This window comes from Arachis hypogaea, chromosome 19 (assembly GCF_003086295.3).
Source record: "Arachis hypogaea cultivar Tifrunner chromosome 19, arahy.Tifrunner.gnm2.J5K5, whole genome shotgun sequence".
NCBI classification, from domain to species: Eukaryota; Viridiplantae; Streptophyta; class Magnoliopsida; order Fabales; family Fabaceae; genus Arachis; species Arachis hypogaea.
Window position 1 is genome coordinate 7,472,426 of NC_092054.1, and position 23,181 is coordinate 7,495,606.

The 23,181-nt window shown below is 33.6% G+C and overlaps 1 protein-coding gene across 1 annotated transcript; it reads left to right on the top strand.

Moving 5' to 3' along the window:
- Positions 1-10,213: 10,213 nt before the first annotated feature.
- Positions 10,214-21,172, top strand: LOC112777800 (protein ROOT HAIR DEFECTIVE 3 homolog 1-like). Its single transcript, XM_072226541.1, has 20 exons — positions 10,214-10,348; positions 12,527-12,745; positions 13,130-13,196; positions 13,289-13,394; positions 13,484-13,554; positions 14,630-14,693; positions 14,782-14,847; positions 14,942-14,989; positions 15,078-15,146; positions 15,255-15,311; positions 15,791-15,943; positions 16,104-16,160; positions 16,708-16,796; positions 16,897-16,975; positions 17,171-17,336; positions 17,659-17,756; positions 18,372-18,713; positions 18,811-18,984; positions 19,274-19,375; positions 20,604-21,172. Exons 1-20 carry the CDS (start codon positions 10,345-10,347, stop codon positions 20,742-20,744), a joined length of 2,172 nt encoding a protein of 723 aa, XP_072082642.1. The 5' UTR covers positions 10,214-10,344; the 3' UTR covers positions 20,745-21,172.
- The last annotated feature ends 2,009 nt before the right edge of the window (positions 21,173-23,181 follow it).

A 23,181-nucleotide genomic window follows, 5' to 3' on the forward strand; every position in this document is an offset into this window, starting at 1 on the left:
ATCAAATCTTGGCTAGTCAAAAACCTCTTTATGATAAAGCTGGCTTGGGGTTTTATAATGATACAAGTTTTTGAAACCCAACAAGCTTTAACAAAACAGCAACTCCAAGGTTTTGTAGATTATGTAACCGAAATGGACACTTTCCCATTCAATGCTTTTTTGGTGAAAGAATGATTGGTGATAAAGTTTACAAAGTTGTCTTTAATTATAATGGATTAGGACATAAGAGATGGTTTAACGTGAAAGGATCCAAGAAGATTTGGATACCTAAGGTAACTTGAGCTTGTTTTGTAGGTGTGCCTAGCATCCAAATGGAAGGAGAATATGTGGTATATGGACAGCGGATGCTCTAGGCATATGACCGGAACGACGACCTTCTTCATAAAGCTTGATGAATATGATGGAGGATTTGTCACTTTTGGTGATGATGCTAAAGGAAAGATAGTGGCTGTTGGGAAAGTTGGTAAAAGCTTTTCATCTTGTATAAATAATGTTCTTCTTGTAAATGGTTTGAAGCATAATTTACTTAGTGTAAGCCAATTGTGTGATTTAGGTTTTGAAGTTATTTTTAGAAAGTTTGTATGTTTGGTTGTTTGTGAGAAAATATGGGATATTTTGTTTGAAGCTAAAAGGTGCAATAATGTGTATGGATTGACTCTTGATGACTTGAAAGAACAAAATGTTACATGTTTTACTTCTCTTGAATCTGAAAAATGGCTATGGCATAGAAAGTTGGGTATTGCTAGCATGTACCAAATTTCTAAGCTAGTCAAGAAAAAATTGGTTAGAGGAATTCCAAATATCAAGTTTGATAAGGATCTTACTTGTGATGCTTGCCAATTGGGCAAAAAAGTAAAATCCTCTTTTAAATCAAAAGATGGAATCTCAACCAAAAGGCCATTAGAGATGTTACATATTGATCTTTTTGGTCCAACAAGAACTCAAAGTTTAGGAGGTAAACACTATGGTCTTGTGGTGGTAGATGATTACTCTAGATTTGGTTGGGTACTTTTTATTGCTCATAAGAATGATGCTTTCCATGCTTTTTCAACCCTTTGCAAGAAAATTCAAAATGAAAAAGATTTAAAAATTGTCCATTTGAGAAGTGATCACGGAAGAGAATTTGAAAATCAAGACTTTGAAAAATTCTGTGATGATTTTGGAATTGTTCATAACTTTTCATGCCCTAAAACCCCTCAACAAAATGGGGTGGTTGAGAGAAGGAATAGAAGCCTTCAAGAGATGACTAGGGACATGCTTTGTGACAATGAGATTCCTAAATTTCTATGGTCTGAAGCTGTAAATACAGCATGTTACATTTTGAATAGGACAATTATTAGAAAAGGGTTGAAGAAAACACCTTATGAGCCATGGAAAGGAACCCCTCCAAAATCTTAAGTATTTTCATGTTTTTGGATGCAAATATTTTGTACTTAATAATAAAGAAAACCTTGGTAAATTTGATCCAAAATCCTATGAAGGGATGTTTATTGGATACTCCACCACTAGCAAGGCTTATAGGATTTATCTCAAGGAACATAGGACCATAGAGGAATCCATATATGTTACTTTTTGTGATTCTAATTTAAATCCCAGTACTGTAATAGATAATGATTCAGATTGTGAAGAAGCTAGAACAAGTAAAGAAAATCCCAAATCTGCTCAAAATGAAGAATCTGCTAGTCCAATTTTGTCTCGTCAGATTGAAGGAGGTATTTCCATTTTGTCTCCTGAGCAGGAATGAGAAACTGAACCAGTGAGACCCCAAGAAGCTCATCAAAGCTCAACACCACTCCGGAAGCCAAGAGAATGGAAGTCTATGAGGGGTTATCCTCATGAATTTATCATTGGTGATCCCTCTCAAGGTGTAACAACTAGATCCTCAACCAAAAGGCAATCCGAACCAAGAAACTTTGCCCTCTTGTCACAAATGGAGCCCAACAATGTCAAACAAGCTCTTGAAGATCCATCATGGGTCAAAGCAATGCAAGAAGAGATTGCTCAATTCGACAAGAATGAGGTTTGGACACTAGTACCCCATCCGGATGGTAAGAAAGTTACGGGTACTAAGTGGGTTTTTAAAAATAAACTTGGTGAGGATTGACAAGTTGTTCGTAACAAGGCTAGATTAGTGGCCCAAGGTTACGATCAAGAAGAGGGTATAGATTTTGATGAGTCTTTTGCTCCGGTAGCTAGAATGGAAGCAATTAGGTTGCTTCTTACCTATGCTGCCCATAAGGGTTTCAAAATGTTTCAAATGAATGTTAAATGTGCTTTCCTTAATGGCTTTATTGATAGAGAAGTGTATGTGGCACAACCCCCCAGTTTTGAAGATAAAGAATTTCCAAATCATGTTTTTAAACTATCTAAGGCTCTTTATGGTCTTAGACAAGCTCCAAGAGCTTGGTATGAAAGGCTTAGTGCCTTCTTGTTGGAAAATCAATTTCAAAGGGGTACCACTGACACTACTTTATTTATTAAAGCATCTAATGATGATATACTCCTAGTTCAAGTTTATGTTGATGACATTGTGTTTGGATCGGCCAATATATCCTTGTGTGAAGAGTTTGGAAAACTCATGACTAGTGAATTTGAAATGAGTTTAATGGGAGAGCTTACTTTCTTTCTTGGCCTCCAAATTAAACAAACTCCTAGTGGTACTTTTATTCACCAAGGAAAGTATGCAAAAGAACTTATCAAAAACTTTGGCCTAGAAAGTTCCAAACCAGAGGGAACACCAATGCATCCTAACAAAAAACTTGAAAAGGATGATGATGGCAAAGATGTAGATGAAACAAGGTATAGAGGAATGATAGGTTCACTCATGTACCTTACTTCTTCTAGACCGGACATTGTTCAAAGTGTGGGTGTATGTTCAAGGTTTCAATCTCACCCAAAAGAATCCCATCTTTCAGCCGTTAAGCGTATCATTAGATACATTAAGGGAACTAGTAATTATGGCTTGTGGTATCCTAAATCTGATGACTTTTGTGCAGTAGGATTTTGTGATGCAGATTATGCGGGAGATAGGATGGATAGACGGAGTACATCTGGCATGTGTTGCTTCCTTGGAAGCTCACTCAACATGCGGTCAAGCAAAAAGCAAGCCACAGTGGCTCTATCCATAGCTGAAGCTGAATATATTTCTGCATCTGCATGTTGCTCACAATTAATTTGGTTAAAAATGCAGTTGGAAGATTACAAATTAAAGATCAATAGTATACCTTTATTTTGTGATAATATGAGTGCTATTAACATCTCAAAAAATCCTGTTTTACACTCAAGAACCAAGCACATTGAAATTAAATATCATTTCATTAGAGAACATGTGCAAAAGGGTACTATTGATATTCAATTTGTAAAATCTGAAGACCAACTTGCGGACATTTTTACAAAACCCCTCTGTGAAGATAGATTCTGCACTTTGAGAAAAAGTTTGGGAATGATTGATTTAAGTTCTATTGATAACTTGTGAAATTTTGATTCTGCTCAATTTTGTCTCGTAGGAAAGGAGGAGATAAAAATCAGAGTGTGTTGGAAGGGCTGTGATCAAGGGGGAGAGAGCGCCGAAATTAATTCAAATGGGCCCCACCAAAATTCCCTTGACCCCACTCTGACCGTTTTGTTAGTTTCTCTCTATGTAAATCACAATATCTTTTTGTTGTCTTATCAAATCTTGTTGGAAGTGGTTATTGTCAAATCAAATCCTTCTCCTCAACTAATCCCTTGATTCTAGAAAACCACTTTTCAGTTTATTTCAAATAAAAGAGAAACTTCTTTGGGTATTAACCGCTCCTTAATGGTCATTAAATTCCCTCCAATTCTCTCTCCACTCCACATTTAATGCTTCCCTAACCTCCCTCCTCCCTCACTCAATTCGGTTTCTATTCAACCCCCCCCCCCCCCATCTTCCACTTCTCCATTTTCACTACCATGAAAAAGAAAACTGACCCTAGGAAAAGTGAAAGGATTCTAGTTTCTCAAAAACCGTCCACACCACAATCTCACACCCACATCCATATTCACTCTACATCATCATCTTCTCCCTCACCACCCTCAAAACAAACCGACACCATGCGAAGGAAAGTCATAGCCACTAAGACCTCTTCAAGGAAGAAGAAAGAGAAAGCTCCTGTGGAGAAAGAGGAAGAATCACACACCTCACCGATTCCATCACCACCACCATCTCTACCGAAGAGAGCCACACCCGGAAGGAGTACTCCAAAAACTAAAGGGTTTGCACTGCACAACACCAAGGAACCAACAAACCTGGAGTCCTTGGATTTCAAGAACAAATTCAACAAACCACACTCTCACTATAATCCTGCCAGATTCAACTCGTGTGCTTCATATGAATTCCACAAGGAGGTTATGGAAAAACGTCATCTCTGTGCCACCTATCTCGTCAATCTGGACTCTCTCACCAACAAAGAGATAAATGTTTCTTCTCTTTTTGAACTTCTCAAATGGACTCCACTGCTCCACATCCAGAAACCAGTTTACCTCGGTTTAGTTCGTGAATTCTATGCCAACATGCGACTGATTGATGGCACCATCCATTCATATGTGAAGAGGGTTCACATCACTCTTGACACTGGAACCATTGGGACGGCTCTAGGCTACAAAGAGGAGGGGGCCGAGAGTATATATGGCCGAAAAGTGGGACTCACAAGTCGGCGTCACCTATAAAATTGTTCTTCAACACATTTGTGAGAACTTCTCTGGCTTGGATGGCACTACTCCTACCCACAAAGCCCTCGGTCCCACCAATTCTCTGCTTCATAGGATCATCACCTACATCCTGACTCCTCAAAGCGGCTCCCATAATAGAGTAACATTCTCTGACTCTCTCATCATTTTTGCTCTTGTTACATCTACTCCTATATCTTTTGGTTACCTCATGATCAAACACATGTGGGAGTTAGTTAAAAGCACCAAAAAGGCGAATCTGCCTTATGGTATGTTTTTAACATGTATCTTTGAATATTTTAAAATTGATCTCCTAAATGAGGCTGTAGAAAACAAAGTGTCTATGATCAAAGGAGGTGGAGCTGTTAAAGGAACCAAGGGCAAGAAATTTGTGACTTCGGATAGTGAATATGAAAGTCGGTCTGAGTCCTCTAAAGCAACCGAGTCTATCAAAGAAATTCTCATAGAATTTTCAAATATGTCAGAGCTCATGGTCCAATCCCATAAGGCGGCACGCAAGCTAGCCTATGAAAATGAAAGAGCTTGGATGAGATGCAAGGACAGGGTCAGTTTGATGCTGGAGAGTCTTGAAGAGGATCTGGGAGTTGCTAGTGAGGAAGGGGCTGAGGAATCTGATCTTCATTTATCTGATGATTAATCTGTTTCTTTTAGTATTTTGATATTGGCATGTTTAGGCTCAATTTGACACTCTGTTTTGTCTGTGTGGATACTGTTCATCCTATAACTCTGTGATACACTATGGATACTTTTTGGAAAATATTTTAGATATTCTGTTTGCTATGTCATTCTTTACAGGTATCCCTTGATGACAAAAGGGGGAGAAATAGTGCAGAAAAAGAAATTGAAATTAACAAAAACAGGGATGAAATTCTTTTGAGAATTTATGATCTCCCTTGTTTCAATCACTTGGTGCGATGATTTGCGATTTGCTTGATGACACATGTGGTGTTGCTTGCTGTGATATGCTTGCTGCGTTTTGATGATGATACATGTGGTATTATGCCTGCTGTGTTTTGCTTGCTGTGATATGCACTTGATTTACCTTGGTGAATAAGTTTGATTTGGAATAATTTATTTTTGGCAGTTCCTTTAAAGCTATAAATATATTCTTATAGTTGCCAAGTTTCACAAATATTTTCCTTACCATAATTATCTTGCTCTAATATCTTAATAGGAAATTATTTGAAAATCACTTGAACAGCAATTCTGTTTTGAAACAAAATTATCTTCAATTGATATGCATTTAATTGATTGTGTATGAGATTGAGCAGAAAATCAAATTATTGATAACAAATGAGTTTTGATTATCAATAAATTCTGCTCATAAATCAAGCCATTCAACATTACATAATGAATATGTTGAATAACATTGTTGCCTTAGGCTTGATAAAAATTATTACAGGTATAAAGCTTCCCTTGGTAAAATAGCATACATTAAGGGGGAGCCATGTGACAATTAGAAAGGGGGAGAAATTCAAATATTCAAAGGGAGTATTCTACTCTATAATCTTTAATTTCTTTCCATTTTAATTTTTTAATAATGTTTGTCATCAAGAGGGAGATTGATGAGTTTGGAAAACTCTAACTTAAATTAGTGATGATCAAACATTATTAATATGATTAATTGCAAAATTATTAGTTGATATTAATTTACAAATATTGATTTAAATAATTTTGCTATGCAGGATTTTAAATTTGGGCCGAAAAGAAAAGATACATACAGCAAGCCCATTAAAAATATTTCAGCTTTGATGCAAAACTTGTTTGGTTCTTAAGGCTGAAACAATAATTTGCTCATTGGGCCAAAATTCAATCATTATCATTATAAGCCCAATATGCTTGTAAATACTCAGCCTTGGTTAAAATGATTAAGTGACTTGGCTGAAGCAAATTGTTAGTTGGACCAGTTTTAATTATCATTAATACAAGCCCAAATAATTTTGCTTGTTTGGTCTGAATCCAATTATGAGAGAAAGCAAATGTATTGCTTCTTGCTTCCAACGGAATCCATTTCTAACATGTGGTGGAATTCAAATTTCATTAAAGTGAAGTTAATACATGCATTAGAAACATGAGAGAGAGTTGGTCTTTGATGTGATGGTAATCATCAATGCTACACGCTACTCAGCAAAGGGAAGTGGGAAACTTGAGTTTACTTTTGTTCTCTCTCTTTGTTACATTAATTGTTGCTCAAATCCAATGAATATTTTCCTTTCTTTCTCTCTACTCTCTCTTCTACCTTCGGTCATATCATTACAGAGAAAGCATGGAGGCTATGGCTAGACACCGAAGAGATGAAGATGCAAGTAACAAGACCATCACAATGATGGCAAGAAAAAGAAAACAAAAAGTATGCTGTGGCTAAGATTCTCATTCACTTATGGTAAGATTTTGTGAAGAGATCTTGACTTCTCCATACCAAAAATGGAAGAAAAGATTTCGGCCAACAGAGAAGAAGAATCTTGGAAGGATGGCTTGTCTCTGATTCTGCTCTACCATCACAGGAGGTAGCTACAGTGGCTACGTGATGGAGGAGGCAGAGATTGGAGCAGATGAAGCTATCATCATCATGGAGCATCAAGGGCCAGAAGTTCATCTTGGAGAGCAAGGCAAGGATGAAGGGCTCGGATTGATGAAGATTGGTGACCAAGGAAGGACTAGAGGTAATTACATGTTGGTTTTTGCATGGGTTATCTCTTCTCTCTCTCTCTGGCCAAACTGGTTCTGTTTGAAGAAGAAGAAGAATGGCTTGGTTTGTTTGGTTTCAACCTTGGAGGCTTCTCCCTATAAGTAAGGGTGAACAGTCAGGGTTTGATTCAAGGAAAAGAAAAGAGTGAGCACAGAGTTCCTATAACTTTCCAAGCTAACAGAATTGCTTCTCCTTCAATGTTTTCATTTTGTATTTTTCTGTTTAATTTTGTCATGTCTTGAGTCTCATGGAAAAAGGCAAACAGTGAGGTTTGTATGAAAAAGCCATAGAGCGAAAAATGACAGAGAGTGCAAAATTAAAGGAAAAAGCCATAGATGTCCTTAGAGGTCCTTTGTACATCTGTGTTGTGTTTCATGATTTTGTGGGAATCCCCTTGTAAGTTGGGTTAGCACTTTACAGTGAAAGCTTGACAGTGACCAAGTCAAATTCAGTTTGGGTTTAGATTCTGAACTTGTCCCAGATAGGAAGGATAGTTCCTAGGGAGAATTAGTGTTTGTAATCAAGAAGGAATATAGTGAAATTCCAGCATTGTTGTGATAGAAACTGGATGTAGGCTGCACTGCACTTAGCAGCTGAACCAGGATATAGCTGGGTGTAATCTTCTCTCTCTTCTACTCCATTTCTGTTTCTGCTGCACATGAGGTAAAATAAAAAATATCTCGTGTCAAGACAAAAAGAAAAGTCTCGTGGCTGGGTACGAGACAAAAGAAAAAGTCTTGTGGCTGGTTACGAGATAAAAAGACAAAAAGTTTCCAGAAGTAGTTTCAAAGTCCAGCAAGTATTGTCAAGTGAAAAGAGGGCTAAGATTCAACCCCCTTCTCTTAGCCACTGATAACCATCACATGTCATAGAGAATAACTTATTCTTTATTAGAGAAAGTTTGGTAGAATTCATCTATATAATACTACATCAGCAAAAATAACTACCTTTATATTAACTGCGTGAATAGTCATCAAAAAAACGAATGTGATTGCACCGCTAATAAGGCATCAAAATTAAATTATATATATCGGTTCTTTCTCTTAACATTATATATATTATTCGTCGTTGCCACCTGTAATGGACCATAACATATATGGCTAAACACTCCCAAAAACACTTATTTTATTTTAGTATGCGTTATATGATTATTGGAAATTAGTCATGTTAATACAACAAAGAGAAATCAGATACATACTAGAGCACCGTGTAGCCTTACGAAGGTGAAATTCGAAGTATATAGATGTTACCATTTGGACGTAGTTATAAAATATAGAGATATATATAATCTCAGCAATGCCTATCATCCTCAATCTAACCACAACAATTATTTTTTTGGTAATATCTCATTAATTTTTTTACTGGTACGTGTAAGGCCATGTAGCCCATTTAAAAAAATCAAATAGACCAATACAAAATCCATCCATTATTCCGACCCAATTTGATAATCTGCAAAATATATTTACACGTGTTCATCAAATATTGAAGAAGGAAAAGTCTAGGAGGCCAGCAATTTTATTGCATTTTGGCCAGCATATAACCAGCAGAGAAAAGTGAGTCATTGGATGAAATCTCACACCAATCTCACATCATCAAATCATCATTGATGGCTAGTTGATAGCTACCAATCACAAATATTGCTGATCTCCTAGCATTGCTCACTGAAAAATATAGAATATTTGTATATCTGTATGGATATATATATTTGTACACTAGAGTGATCCTTCAATATTTAGTGTTATATTTACATGTCTAATTTGTTTTTTGTTTAGTAAAATGTTAACAGACATTAAGTAATTAATTATGTAAATATTATTCTTGTTTATTAATTAGTTGTATAGGTATTATAAAAGCTATTTGGTATTTACATAAAAAAAATATCATCTTTGATTATTTTAATATTTTGTTAAGTTATAATTATATTTAAAAACTAAGTTTTACTATTGATATATATAAAATTTAATTAAAAGTTGTAATTAGGTAATCAATAATAGAGACTAATTTAACTACTGATTTTAATATTTGAAGGTTAAATATTAGTGAATTTAAAATAGTGACCATTATAAAAATACAGTAGATCACTATCAAAAGACTGAAAATATAATTGGTTGCTATTTAACGGGAAAAAAATGTAGTAATTTAGTGACTAATCTAATTTGGCATTAGTTTAATAGCACTTAGTTAAAATGGATTGTTAAAATCAATTGCTAAGAATTAGCAACGATATTTTAATTTAGCAACTACTCGGCCGAGAGTTAGTTTTGATTTGAATTCCAGGAGAGCAGCACGAAGATGGCTGAAGAATCCTTTGCGCGCATCATCATCACCCCTAAAGCTGATGGAAACATCGTGTTGATGAGTGGCAGTAGGTGCTTGATGATGAGAAGAAGAAGAAGAAGCAACTAAAAGTGCCATGTCTTTATGATGGTAATGAGCACAGTGGACCATATGCAATGCGATGAAGACTTGGTCAACGTCCACGATGAAGACTTGGCTTCCCTTCCCTTTGGTATGTACGAAGATCAGACAGCAAATGCAGTGGTCGAGAAGGACATACAAAGAAACCGTCGAATCAATTTGGGTGTATCTAGCTACTTTGCTAACCTTCATTAATTTTCCGAGTAATGAGTCCGTAAAAAATAATTATGATCATGATGCTACCTTTCTCTAATCAAGACTCAAGAGCACAAGGATGAGTAAATGGACCTTACCTTCTTTCTTTTTCCGTGGGTCCAAAACAATTAATATGCAACGAAGGAGCCTTGAATTGCCTTGCTATGTATAAAAGACGATAGTATAAATGTTTTGGAGTATAGGCTATCGAAATTTATTTAAGCCGGAGAAAAGTTGTTTTTCATAGTCCTTAACTATCAACTGTACTCAGTGCTCTCATTTTATAGAGTAGTTCTTCCAATCTCTAACACAAAGAAAAGAACAAAAGGAATATGAGTACGTTATTTTCAATTTCTATTCTGTTATTATTTTGATCTTTGTATTTGATTCATGCATTATTGCAAGCAATTTGTCACTAACAGTTGATTAAATATCATACAAACTTCTTTTTTATCAATAAATGTCAGAAGATAGTCGCCACGAAAAATCTGTTTTCTTCCCAAGGCTGAATTAACATAGCTTTATTATTATTATTTATATTATTCTACTTTGTATTCCAAAGAGGGATTTTGCCAAATTCACGTGTTTATGGGTCCATGCATCAGTTAAGTAGTATTTGTCTATATTTAGGATTAAAATCAAAATTTCAGTTATGAGATATAAAATATTTCAGTATTTTAAAAAAAAGTAAAGATAAAGATTAAAATATTTAAAAATAAAGACTAAAATTTTAATAATAATTTATTTAATAACTAAAAATATTAATAAATATTTTTATTTATATACACTTTATACAATGAAGAATTACTATATGTTCATAATATACTGCGAAAGAAAAAAAATAATTTTAAAGATTTATTTTATATTTAAATTTTATTCTCATAACATAAATAAATCAGATCTAAATAACTTAGAACGTTTCAGTAAAAATTTTATTTTTTAATTGTACGAAGACTTTATGTATATTCACAATTTTTGTTTGTCAATTCTTTGACTATTAGATATGAGCTAAATTAAAAATTTCTTACGATACTTTACACATCATAAAATTCTTTTCAAAAAATTAGGCTCAAATACGCTTATGTGTGTAGAGATAAAGGAATAAAATTCTTGTATTACTTTTTTGCTTTACTCTTTGTATACATATATATAGCATGATATTTGTTACTAATTTTAAATTTAAAACAGAGTTAGCTAGGATCTCATTCAAACTTAGAATTCAAATTTAGAAATAGAATAACTAATTATTTTCAATTCTCATTTAATATTCTCAATTATCATATTATTATTATAATCTTGGTGCTAGCAAAGAATATAATAATATTTCATTTGAATTAATATAATTACTTATTTGATCAAATCAAAATAATAATTAAATAATTATTATGCAAAGACTAAAACACTTATTAGCGTGTGACCCATAAGTTCATTGTTAAGCAGTAGTAAATTAGTTATATTAAATTTACTAATCAATGTTAGCGTCTAACAACACTCCTCAATGACCTAATAATATGTAATAATACATGTTTACTAAGAACCAAAAAAGAACAAAATATAATTCCTTCCATTTTTGTAGCTCTTGGTTAACTCTTTAGAGTATGGTTTAATTATCAATCTCTAAGTTGTTACTATTATTATAATGAACTTTGAATGATCTAAGATATTCATTTCCTCATTCATTTATTCCCCTTGGCTAAGGTTTTATTTATTTCGGTTATTATAAATTTATAATCATAGAGCTCAAATTCTTTATCAAGAGTTGACGGATTCCTTATTAACTAATCATTAATTCTACAAGTATTTAAATTATACCCAATATTCATTCAACTAATACCCTAAGATATTAGGTGTCTGGTACCAAAGTATAATAAATACATTGTTAATTACTATGATAGTCGCAGGTCAAAGAAAACTCTATTACTATATTCATCTTAAAAATATTCTATTGACAAATATGCGGTAATTATAACCATTATAAAAATTTCCAAATATCCCTATATGCACCATGTATATATATAATTTAATAAATAAGATCTATTAATTTTTACCCAATAAAAATTATTATATATATTAATTTTTTTTAAATTATCAACGTCTTTTTAATAATTCTATGACAAAGAATAATTTAGATTAAATTATAAAAGATTTATCTCAATATTATGATCACTGTCACAATCTCTAAATTTAATGAAAGACCTTATCATATTAACTCTTTAATTAAATAATATATATAATAATAACAATAAATTATTTGACACATAATTGATTAAATTATAATCATACTACTTATTTTCAACACACCAAACATAATTTAGTATTTGTCTTTCGATTTTTATCTTTTAGTGTCAATCTTTCTTCCAAATGAAAAAAAAGGACTACTATCAAATATGAATTGTAGAAATGTCGCAAGCAATTCAGTGAGAATATATTTGTATGGATGATGTTATGGATTGAACATTTTTTTAGCAGTCTTTATCCTATTTTTTTTCATTTTCTTTGATTTTATTTTTTCAGGTGAATTGGGGGAATCTTCAACGGGGGTTGAACTCCACTCTAAGGGGACACCAGTGCAAGGTTCCGCTGCCAACCCATGTTATCCAACTCAGCTTATTGACGGAGATAATTGCAAATTATTCAAAGTTGCTGAGACTGAAAACTTTGTCAAGGAGATGGAATTAGATAAATGTGGTCAATCGTATGCTGTAGTTTCTATCATAGGTCCCCAAAGTAGCGGTATGCTTTCTTGCCTCCCTCCACAATGCCTTTTTTCTTTTTATCACTGTTTATTTATTTATCTATTTTTAAAAATGCAAGTTAGCTTAGACAAGTTTGAGGAGTGGTAGAAATCAATAGATTTTGTGATTTGTAATTATCAATTAGTCATTATTAATATTTTTAATGATGTAAAATTACTCACATTTTTTTTTGTTAAGTACCGTCCATATTTTAATAAAAGCGATGCGCTAGACTTTCTCAACAAATTTTAGTTTATTCTTTTGCTTTTGCATGTAATTTAATCTCATAACATGAGTTGAACCATTTATAATAAAGGTACATACTTTGATACTCATGCAATGCCCAATCAAATTAACTTACTGTTGTCTTCACTTTGGGCAGGAAAGAGTACACTCTTGAATCATTTGTTTTGTACAAATTTCCAAGAGATGAACGCTGATGCTGGAAGGCAAGTAATTCTTGACTTGTAATCCCCATTCCCTATATACAAAGTTATTTGTAAGTATAGACATGAACATGATGGTATTTGCTTGCTTTTAGGAATCAAACAACCAAAGGAATCTGGATTGCTCGGTGTGCAGGCATTGAGCCTTGCACACTTGTGTTGGATGTGGAAGGAACTGATGGAAAGGAGCGTGGAGAACAGGTTTTTCTTTTTTTTTAATATATAATAATAATAATTTTTAGTTATGTTATTGTGTTGTATACTTGTATCTTACCTGATTTTATATGTAGCATGATACTTCATTCGAAAGACAGAGTGCTCTTTTTGCTTTGGCGGTCTCAGACGTAGCTCTTATAAACATGTGAGATCCCTTTTTGTTTAAGGAAAAGTATATGGAACAAAAGCTTATCAGCAAAAAGTTAAACAAAATTATATTAATTTTAAATTTTTTAAATTTAAAATTTAAAAAATTTAAAATTGATTAAGTAACCTAATTAAAACCTATAAAATCCTTCATTTTCTCTCTCACATTAATCTACTCACCTCTAAAATCACACACAGACCCCTCTCTCTCATCATCAAGCCCTCTTCCCTCCCCACTGCGACTCCTCTTCTATCACCGACATCTGACTCGTTGGATTCGCCACCGTCGACAAGAGTCACTTCCTTTTCATAAACCAGATGTGACGATGAACATCTCTTGCGTCGAGAAACAGGGGCGTAGAACTGGGTCAAATCAGTGCTGATTTCATCCTTCCTCGTAGAGATTCGGATTAATTTAATAAAAAAATCTGGGTTCGGTCTTCTTCTTCAAAGGAGATTGATCAATGAAGGAAAAAGCATAGGCACCGTTAAATAACACACTGATATTCTGTTGGAGCTTTTTCTTTTATGGATAAGGATGAAAAATATATTATTTTAGATCTAAAAATATATTATTTTGGAATATTAGATATCATTTTGATGATTAAAGAGACTGTAAACTACACACTTGATCTTAGTCAAAAGGAGTGTTCGAACAATTACAGAAATATAAAAAAAACATTGATTTAATATGAAAAAAAAAACATCCTAATACTTAACAAAAGAAATATCCAGTTATATTTTAACAAAAATAATTAAATATTTATAAAATTTAAAAAAATTATGAAATTCTTAAAGAAATAGAGAGATTCATATTTGTAATACAAAAAAATTCGAAAAATATATAAAAGAACATCCATTTAGTATGAAAAAAAAACATTCTTATACTTGGCAGAAAAAACATCCATGTATATTAATTCGTAGAGATTTTGAATTCACCCAAAATATTTGGCTAATTTTTGGCTAATACCATTTTGGTTCCTAGCATTTTTTAATTTTGATAATTGATAGTATAAAAAACTTTTAGACGCTTAACCAATCATATTCTTTTTTGCCATGCAATGATTGTGAAGGTGGTGTCATGACATTGGCCGCCACACTGCAGCGAATAGGCCACTTTTGAAAACTATCTTTCGGGTATACTTTGGAAGCTTATCAGCTACAAATAACTCACTTAAATCCTGAAAAAGTAGTTGTTTATTGAATTGCATGCTCATTTTTTCAGGTCAGGATGAAATTGTTTACTCCACGTAAAATAACATTACTTTTTGTCATTCGCGATAAAACAAAGGTGTATAACAAAAGTATTGAGTTAATTTAATTTTAAAGCAACTATGCATTTTTTTTTCATTTGAAAGTTTACATGACCACCTTTCTTTTAACAGACACCATTTGAAATCTTAAAAGGGTTATTGCTAAAAGATATGGAGGAGGTAATCCAGTGATTTTACTTTCATTTAAAGTCAGTGAATTGTTATATAATTTATATTATCCTTTGTCAGTTTACTCTTTTCTCTACAGATATGGAAAGATTTTACTACATCTAAACCAGACTCCCACAATGAGGCCGCACTAAACGATTTTTTCATTGTAATTAAGATCATCACTGCTGAATTTACTAAGTGCTTCTTGTTTTTAGCATAATCTATTGGTAATTTGTATTTGGTAATAACTATTTCTACTCGGAAATAATTCCAGGTTGAGGTCGTTGCTCTTTCTAGTTATGAAGATAAGGAAGAGCAATTTAAGGAGGAGGTATGAACCGTGGGATAGCTATTTTAATTTGGTTATTACTTGCTGCATTATTAAGATGTGTGGTTGAGTGCACCTCATATTTGCATAACTACTATTCCTTCTGTTTTAATATAATTGAAAAAAAAAAGTTACACATTATGAAAAGCATAATTATATCTTAATAATATATAAAATTGTATCAGTCAAAATTACCCTTAACAAGTAAATATATGTATTCAATGTTTATTTGATCATGACGATTATTTTTTACGTGTGTTATTGGGAAAACTAGTTAACGTTATCTTGATAATAGAAATGGGAAATTATATACTTAAACTTCAATACTTTTTAAATAAAATAGATATATTAAACAAAGGGAGTATGTGTGTGAGTTGTAAGATGTGTAGGGAAATAGGATCATACAATTTGGCTATGAACTCATGATAATCTCATATTCGACGACAATTCTTTCCTATTTCGTTGGATTATTTTCAATGTAGGTTACGATATTGAGGCAACAAATATGCTATTCAATAGTTCAGGATAAGCCTGCTCGGGACTCAGTAGTTCCTCTCTCAGACTTTCCTTACAGTTCTCAGGAAATCTGGGAAAAGATTAAGGCAGACAAGGACCTCGACCTTCCTTCTCATAAGGTAAATCTTGCAAAATATATTAGCTCTTGAGATCAAAAGTGTTAGCAAATTTTCTTTCAAGGACTAATCTGTTAAGTCTTTATTATTTCAACAACCAAAGTGGTATATTATCTCTTGTACATTAGTAATATTAATCTGTTGTGGCTTGATCAACTTGTAGGTTATGGTTGCTACTGTTCGATGTGAAAAAATTGCCAGGGATTTAGCTGCAAAGGAGGTATGAGGAGCACTTGAAAAAAAGGAGACTCGTATTTGACTGAATTAAGTGATTGATTTTATTCAATATACAAACATACACATACATAAACATATAACTTCTATTGTTATTTAAAGATAGTAATAATTAAGTTATTCTATTACCAATATCCTTCATATATGAACCTAATTAATTCTAACTGCTAGTTAGTTCTCATGTGTTAGGAATTTGGGTATTATATGGAGTACCCAAAGTCTTAAGTAGTATGGGATATTTGATATTGTATTTAAGAAGATTGGTTATTCCTTCTTAATAACTAGCTTTTAAGGTAGCGTTTGTTTTTAGAGACTGAGGTAGGGAAACTCATTATTGTGTTTGGTGGTGAAAAATTGGAACTAAAATTTTAATGTCGGAACACAAAATTTTAGTCTTTTCAATACTTCTAAAAATTAGAAACACAAATACTGAAATTCGAAAATAAAACAAAATAATTTTTGTTATAAACTACTAATGTTATTTCTGTATTCGTAATTACTAATGCTAGGGAAGTTTCTTTCACATACATCAGGAATGGCATCAATTCAAAAAGGATATGAATTGTAGCACTACTGAATTTGTGAACAGGCTTAGTTCACAAATTGTTGCTTGTTTGTCAGAGTGAGTATAATTCATTTTTCATAACACCATAATATCGTGAAAGGTTTAGTAGCGAAGCAGATCAAAGGGATGTTGACATATTGTTTTCACATTAATCTAGGTATGATGCTGAAACCAGTTATTATGATAAAGGTCCAAGATCTACATACAAAAATCAACTTAAAGAAAAATTGCTGCAGGTACATTATTTTAATTTTCTTGCAATTATGTTAGTTCAACCTTTTCTTTTTTGTCATTGTTAAATAAGTAATGACAGGGTTATATATTAATGATTAATGAATTAAGTCACTACTTAAATTTGTGGATTGTTGGCCACTTCATTTTGTTTATATTGAAGTCCCGACGACTCATGAAATGTCTATTTGATTGGTCAGCTTTCTGAACCAGCATTGGTATCTGCATTGGAGCATATAAGATCTACAATTCTGGTCGAGTTCAAGCACACATTTAAAACTGCATTGAAACAAGGGGAGGAGTTTTATGCAGTTGCTAGTAGTTGCATTGAGCTTTGTTTGTCTAACTTCGACAAAGCCTGTCCAGGTGCACATTTTTTTTCTTTTTTAATTTCTATATCCTATGTTTCAAACTAAATATCTAACTGGTACATATCTAACGGAATTTGAAAGAGATGGAAATGTGAACTAAATATTGTGACAAATTATTAATTTGGTGCTGAGCGTAGACGACTAGCTTTGCTGCTGTTCCAATAATTATTTAAGTAGGTGTTGGAGTAACAGGGCTGATAGCTTTGACTACTGTTTGAGATGTTAAACTTTATAAATCTCTCCTAATTTAGCTTTCGAAATTGTCATGCAATTATGATCTCAAGAGAGTTGCAGAGTTAAATACATTAACCTTGCAGTTGCAGATGTTGTGATTGAAATGACAAATAAGTGCAAAATTGGAGTAAGGAGGAAATTGCAGTTGGATATTGTCTTAGTGGTTTCTTCATCTTATCAGGTATTGATCAATCATGTCCTGTGTTCTTGGAATTAGGAGTATTCAAATTTAAACCGATCTAAATTAAATTGTTTATCCAATTCAATTTAAATAAAAAACAGATTAAAACTGCATTAATTTAAATTTGATTGAATTCTATTTTTCACAAACTGCTGAATCGGATCTACTTTTCATAACCGATTAAATCCAACCCAAACCGCACAATGTACTATAATATTATCATTTTATTATTATATTTACAATTATACTTATAAAATGTTTAATTTGTTTATATATTTTTATATTATTTATGTATTGTTATTATTTATTTTACCTAATCTATAATTTTATTTCTATTGTTATGTTGTCTTTGATTTTTGAATATATTATTGAGATTTGTTATGTCATGGTTATTTAAAGTTTGATATTGAAACTTATTATATATATTTAATATTCTTAATTTACAAAATTGCAACTCCAATCCAATCCAAACCATTTAAAAAATAAGTATCCAATCCAAATTGCACCACAAGTAAAATTAGTGTTCGGATCGGATGAGTTTTTGACTCAAAACCGATCCAAACCGCACCAGAACACCCCTGCTTGAAAGGTTTTCTGATGGTAGTGCCACTGCAGGAAAAACTAAGAGAAGTCTTGTCTGAATCCATTGAAAAAGAACTCTTTGGTGGAGTTATTATAGATCCTTGGAAATCAATAAGGGAAGTTCTCAGGACTGAGGTGCGACCTACTGTTTCCCAGTTATCCACTGCACTTATTGGACTTGGTATAGGTCCATATACAAGGAAGATGATTGAGAATTTAGAGGATTATGCAAGGAGTGTTGTAAAAGAAAAGGTTAGGGGTGAAGCTAAAAATGTTCAAACGCGAATGAAGATGTGTTTTGAAAGCAGGTTTGTGAACCGTCTTTACATAGGCAATGATGACATTCCAACCGCCGCAAAGTCTGCTCGCTGTTATGTATGACGCTGTTAATTTTTCATGAATCCATTTCTTTAAATGCTGAGTCCATGTTGTATTCTTATATGTTCTTAACCAAAGTCTTAATCCTATGCAGTCTTTGACATTATTATCTATTTTGGCTGCAATTCGTTTGGATGATGATGATACCGATGACATTAAGGAAATATTAGAAGCTGAATTATTGGATTCGTCATCAAGCAGTGCTAAAAGAAAAAGAAACAACGCCAAGTTTGATCCACTGTGCCTAGCTTCTGATAGTTGGGAACAGGTTCGTTTTGTTGGGGATCGATTCTATTCGATGGGATATCAAATTTTGTACTTATGCCGGTGGACAAAGTACTGTTTTAGTTTAATCCCTAACATTTTAATTTTATTTTTAAAGTTTGAAATATTCTATTTTTATACTAAACTTGAAACATATTTAGTGCTGACATATAATCTGAACAAAACATATTTTAGTTCCCAAGTGTTTTTCAAGTTTTTTGCATAGTTCTATTAGTGTGACATATTTTGCACCTTCGGTATCGATTACTTATGGTGTCATGTTTTCTACGTAGATTCCATCCTGTCGGAAACTGATTGGACCTCGGTCATGCAAAAAGGTGTGGGATCAATTCATGCATGAAACGGAGATCATTGTCTCGAAGGCACTTGAACTGGTATGTATTATATTTCATATCTTCCTTTCTAAAGTTTTCAGAGCTTTGACTTCATGTATAATAAGGGGAAAATCTGTTTAGAGAATATTAGTTTGGGGTAATCTCTGAAAATATGATTCTCCACACCATGTAATCTAATGGTTAATATCCAAGTGCCTAGTCATGACAATTATCTATGGTGCCCCATTTCGTCACTGAAGAATCATCACCATTGATATAATCCTCTTTTTTTTACTATTTTTGTAATTTCTTTTGACACTTCAACAATAGAGTTTTTGAATATGAGAGCAAGTGAGAGGGAGTATTTTGTTTTTTACTTGGAGGAAGTCAGTATGTTGAGTGTTATATGAATAAAGAGAGTAAAATTGAGTGTGAATGTTGTGTGAATAATAGAGTAAAGTTGAAATCGTGGATCGGGTCAAATGAAAAAGAAATCAACCATTTATGTTGCTTCCATTAATCGTTGCCAACCATTTTTCTATCTCCCCAAATCATCACTCACAATTTTTATTAACTCGTGTAAAACTATCAGATATGTGCATTACACGATACTATAATCATAATTCAGTATTACACCTATTTAATTATCATATTAAAAATAAAAAAGTGTTGAAACATAACCAGATATTGATGCTTGTGTTTGTTCTCATAAAGGAAAATCCATAATTTCATCTCACATATATAATATTTCCAAGTTTCAACAAGCGAATATAAATTTTAGCAGTAATAAAATAATATAATTTGTACATGAATGAACATTGATCTTTCCATAGTTTAAGATTCTTTGCGTGAGAGAGTTAAATGGACAAAAAAGAGAGTTATTGTAAATATAAATTTTAAAATATTATTTAAAAATATACCATTTAAAAGTTTCAAACATACTAAAATCATCAGATATTTTTACCAAATAAGTTACTCAGGTTTAGTTTAGTGATGCGAAAAATATATGTACAATATTTTGTTAATATATATACTTTTGGCTGCATTAGACAAATCCTAATCTTAAAGCATTATCACGCATCACACACCCACACAACACGCTCACATGTACATGGGTTCATTTTTGGGTTCAGTTTTTCTTCCATGAAACTTGAATCTGGGTGTGGTTGTTAAAGAGGTATATGATTATATGATATGCCACTCAACCATTAAATGTATATGTTGCTCCTTGACAAGAACATATTACAAATTCTTATTTTATTGACATTTTTTGTTCAATCATTTTCAGGGTAAATCCGGGTTCTCAAAATGGTCCAGAATTCGTAAAATTGCCATTATCTCTGCTGCCACTTTATTTGTAAGCGGAGGTGTTACAGCGGCGGCTATATTAGGTCCACTGGGGTTATTACCATTATTACCGCTTATCTAAAGGGCCAAGTAAGTGAAAGCCCCAAGCCTTTTAATGCAGAGAAGACTGGGAAGCCCAAAACCTAAAGCCCAAAGTCCAACGGCAAAAAAAAAGTTACGTGAGAGAGCTAGTTTTCCAAGTAACTTGAGGGTTATTAGCATTGCTCTTAATCACAAGGTCCTGGGATCGAAACTAGCACTCAGAAGAAGAAAAACAAAAGAGATACTCATAGTAGTTGAAGAAAATCTCATGTCCTAAACTGTTCAAGCTGTGATGATGGTTTGATGAACCAGAAGGGATTAAGAGAGGGAGAGAAATAAGTTCTTCTCATTGTTGGAGAGAATGAAAAATCCCCTTAGAAAATATTTGTTGAGTTATTACACCTTGTACTTTTTATGTACTCTCACTAAAAAATAATTACAATGGTAAACCTATTATTGATAAAGAAATAATCTAGGTCCCGCAAGCTAGAATTGTGTAAATCTAACAATCCTAGCTTGGAAACATTAGCAAGAAAAGGACCCGGTGGCAGAGCTTTGGTAAAAAAATCAACAAGTTGATCCTTGGAACGAACTGGCATAAGATGAATGAGACCAGACAAATGCTTTTCACGAACAATGTGGCAATCCACTTCAATGTGTTTAGTTCTTTCATGAAAGATGGGATTATTGGCAATGTGAATGGCTGACTGGTTGTCACAGAATAGAGTGATAGACTTTTGAAGCGGCAAGCCAATGAAATCCATTAAGAAAGATAACCAACTAGCTTCACAAGTGGCAACAGCAAGAGACCTATATTCAGCTTCTGCATAGGACTTGACAACTGTGGTTTGCTTTTTACTCTTCCAGCTAATGAGCGAGTTCCCAATCATGAAGCAATAACCGGAAACGGAGCGACGAGTATCGGCACAGGTAGCCCAGTCAGCATCGGCAAATCCAGTGAGATGCAGATTAGAAGTAGAGGAGAAGAAGAGACCAGTTGCAGGCCGGCCTTTTAAATATCGGAGTACACGAAAAGCAGCCTGTAGGTGAGAAGTGGTTGCACAGTCCAAAAATTGGCTCAAACGTCCCACAGCATAAGAGATATCGGGTCTAGTGTTTGTGAGGTAAAGGAGTCGGCCGATGAGTTGTCTGTAAACAGTGTTGTCTGTTAAAATGGTACCTGATTCCTTTGAGAGTTTCTGACTATAATCAAATGGAGTAGAGAGAGGCTTGCAATCTAGATAACTAAAATCTCTGAGAAGGTCCATGGTGTACTTCCGCTGATAAATGTGAATTCCAGAGTTAGAGCGTGCTACTTCCATTCCCAAGAAGTATTTGAGATCACCAAGATCCTTTATTTTGAATTTGTCATCCAAATCTTGCTTGATGGAATTGATTTCACCAATGTCATTCCCGGTTAAAGCCAAAGTTATCAACATATACTAGAATGGCAGTGAAGCTTTCAAATTGTTTCTTGATGAAGAGTGAATGATCATCAAAAAACTGCTTATAACCAGCATCCACAAGAGTCTGAGTGAGCTTAATGTTCCATTGCCTACTTGCTTGCTTAAGCCCATATAGAGATTTTTGCAATTTACAAACCAAACCTGGTTGTGACACAGCCAAACCGGGTGGTATCTTCATATAAACTTCCTTGTCCAAATCTCCATGAAGGAAGGCAATGTTGACATCTAGCTATTTCAAATGCCATTTCTTTGCCGCTGCTAATGCTAACATTACTCGTAGGGTAGTCATTTTGACAACTGGACTAAAAGTATCACCATAATCTACTCCTTGCACTTGAGTGAATCCTTTTGCAACTAGCCTCGCTTTGTGCCTTTCTATGGTGCCATCGGGATTGAATTTTACCCGAAAAACCCATTTACAACCCACAGCCTTCTTGTCTTTTGGGAGTTCAGTGAGACACCAAGTTTTGTTTTGATCTAGAGCTGTCAATTTATCTTGTATTGCCTTTCTCCAACATTCATGTTCAGCCGCTTCCTCATAAGTGCTAGGTTCTTGATTTGAGGTGATGGCTAGAGAAAGTGACTTATATTTCGGGGTTAGTTTATCATATGACAAGTGTTGTGAGATAGGATATAAAGAGTTAGAGTTGGCAACATTGCTAGAGTGAGCTGTGTGGGTTGTCATACAATGATAGTCCTTCAAATAAGCAGGCGGTTTCTTGACTCTTTCAGACTTTCTAGTAATGCAGTCATGTGTGATGTCAGAGTGTTGTGATGCAGGTGCATTATTAGTGTGTGGTGTGGTAATGGGTGTAATGGTGTGTACGGAAATTGGTGAGTGCATTAAGCTTGAGAAATGTTCATTTGAATCTATGAGTGTGGTATGTGTGGGTGATTGCAAATGATGTGTGGATGGTGTATCATATTGAAAAAGATCAATGCATTGTGGAGTACGAATGGGTACCACAGAAATGTCAGTGCTAGTGGAATGTAAAAATGGAAAATGAGTTT

What these genes read in the sequence shown, in the direction of transcription:
- LOC112777800 (XM_072226541.1), top strand. An exon ending in CACTAAACGATTTTTTCATT is followed by an intron (nt 15,147 to 15,254) that starts GTAATTAAGATC and finishes AAATAATTCCAG; the next exon opens with GTTGAGGTCGTTGCTCTTTC. An exon ending in CAAAGTCTGCTCGCTGTTAT is followed by an intron (nt 18,714 to 18,810) that starts GTATGACGCTGT and finishes AATCCTATGCAG; the next exon opens with TCTTTGACATTATTATCTAT.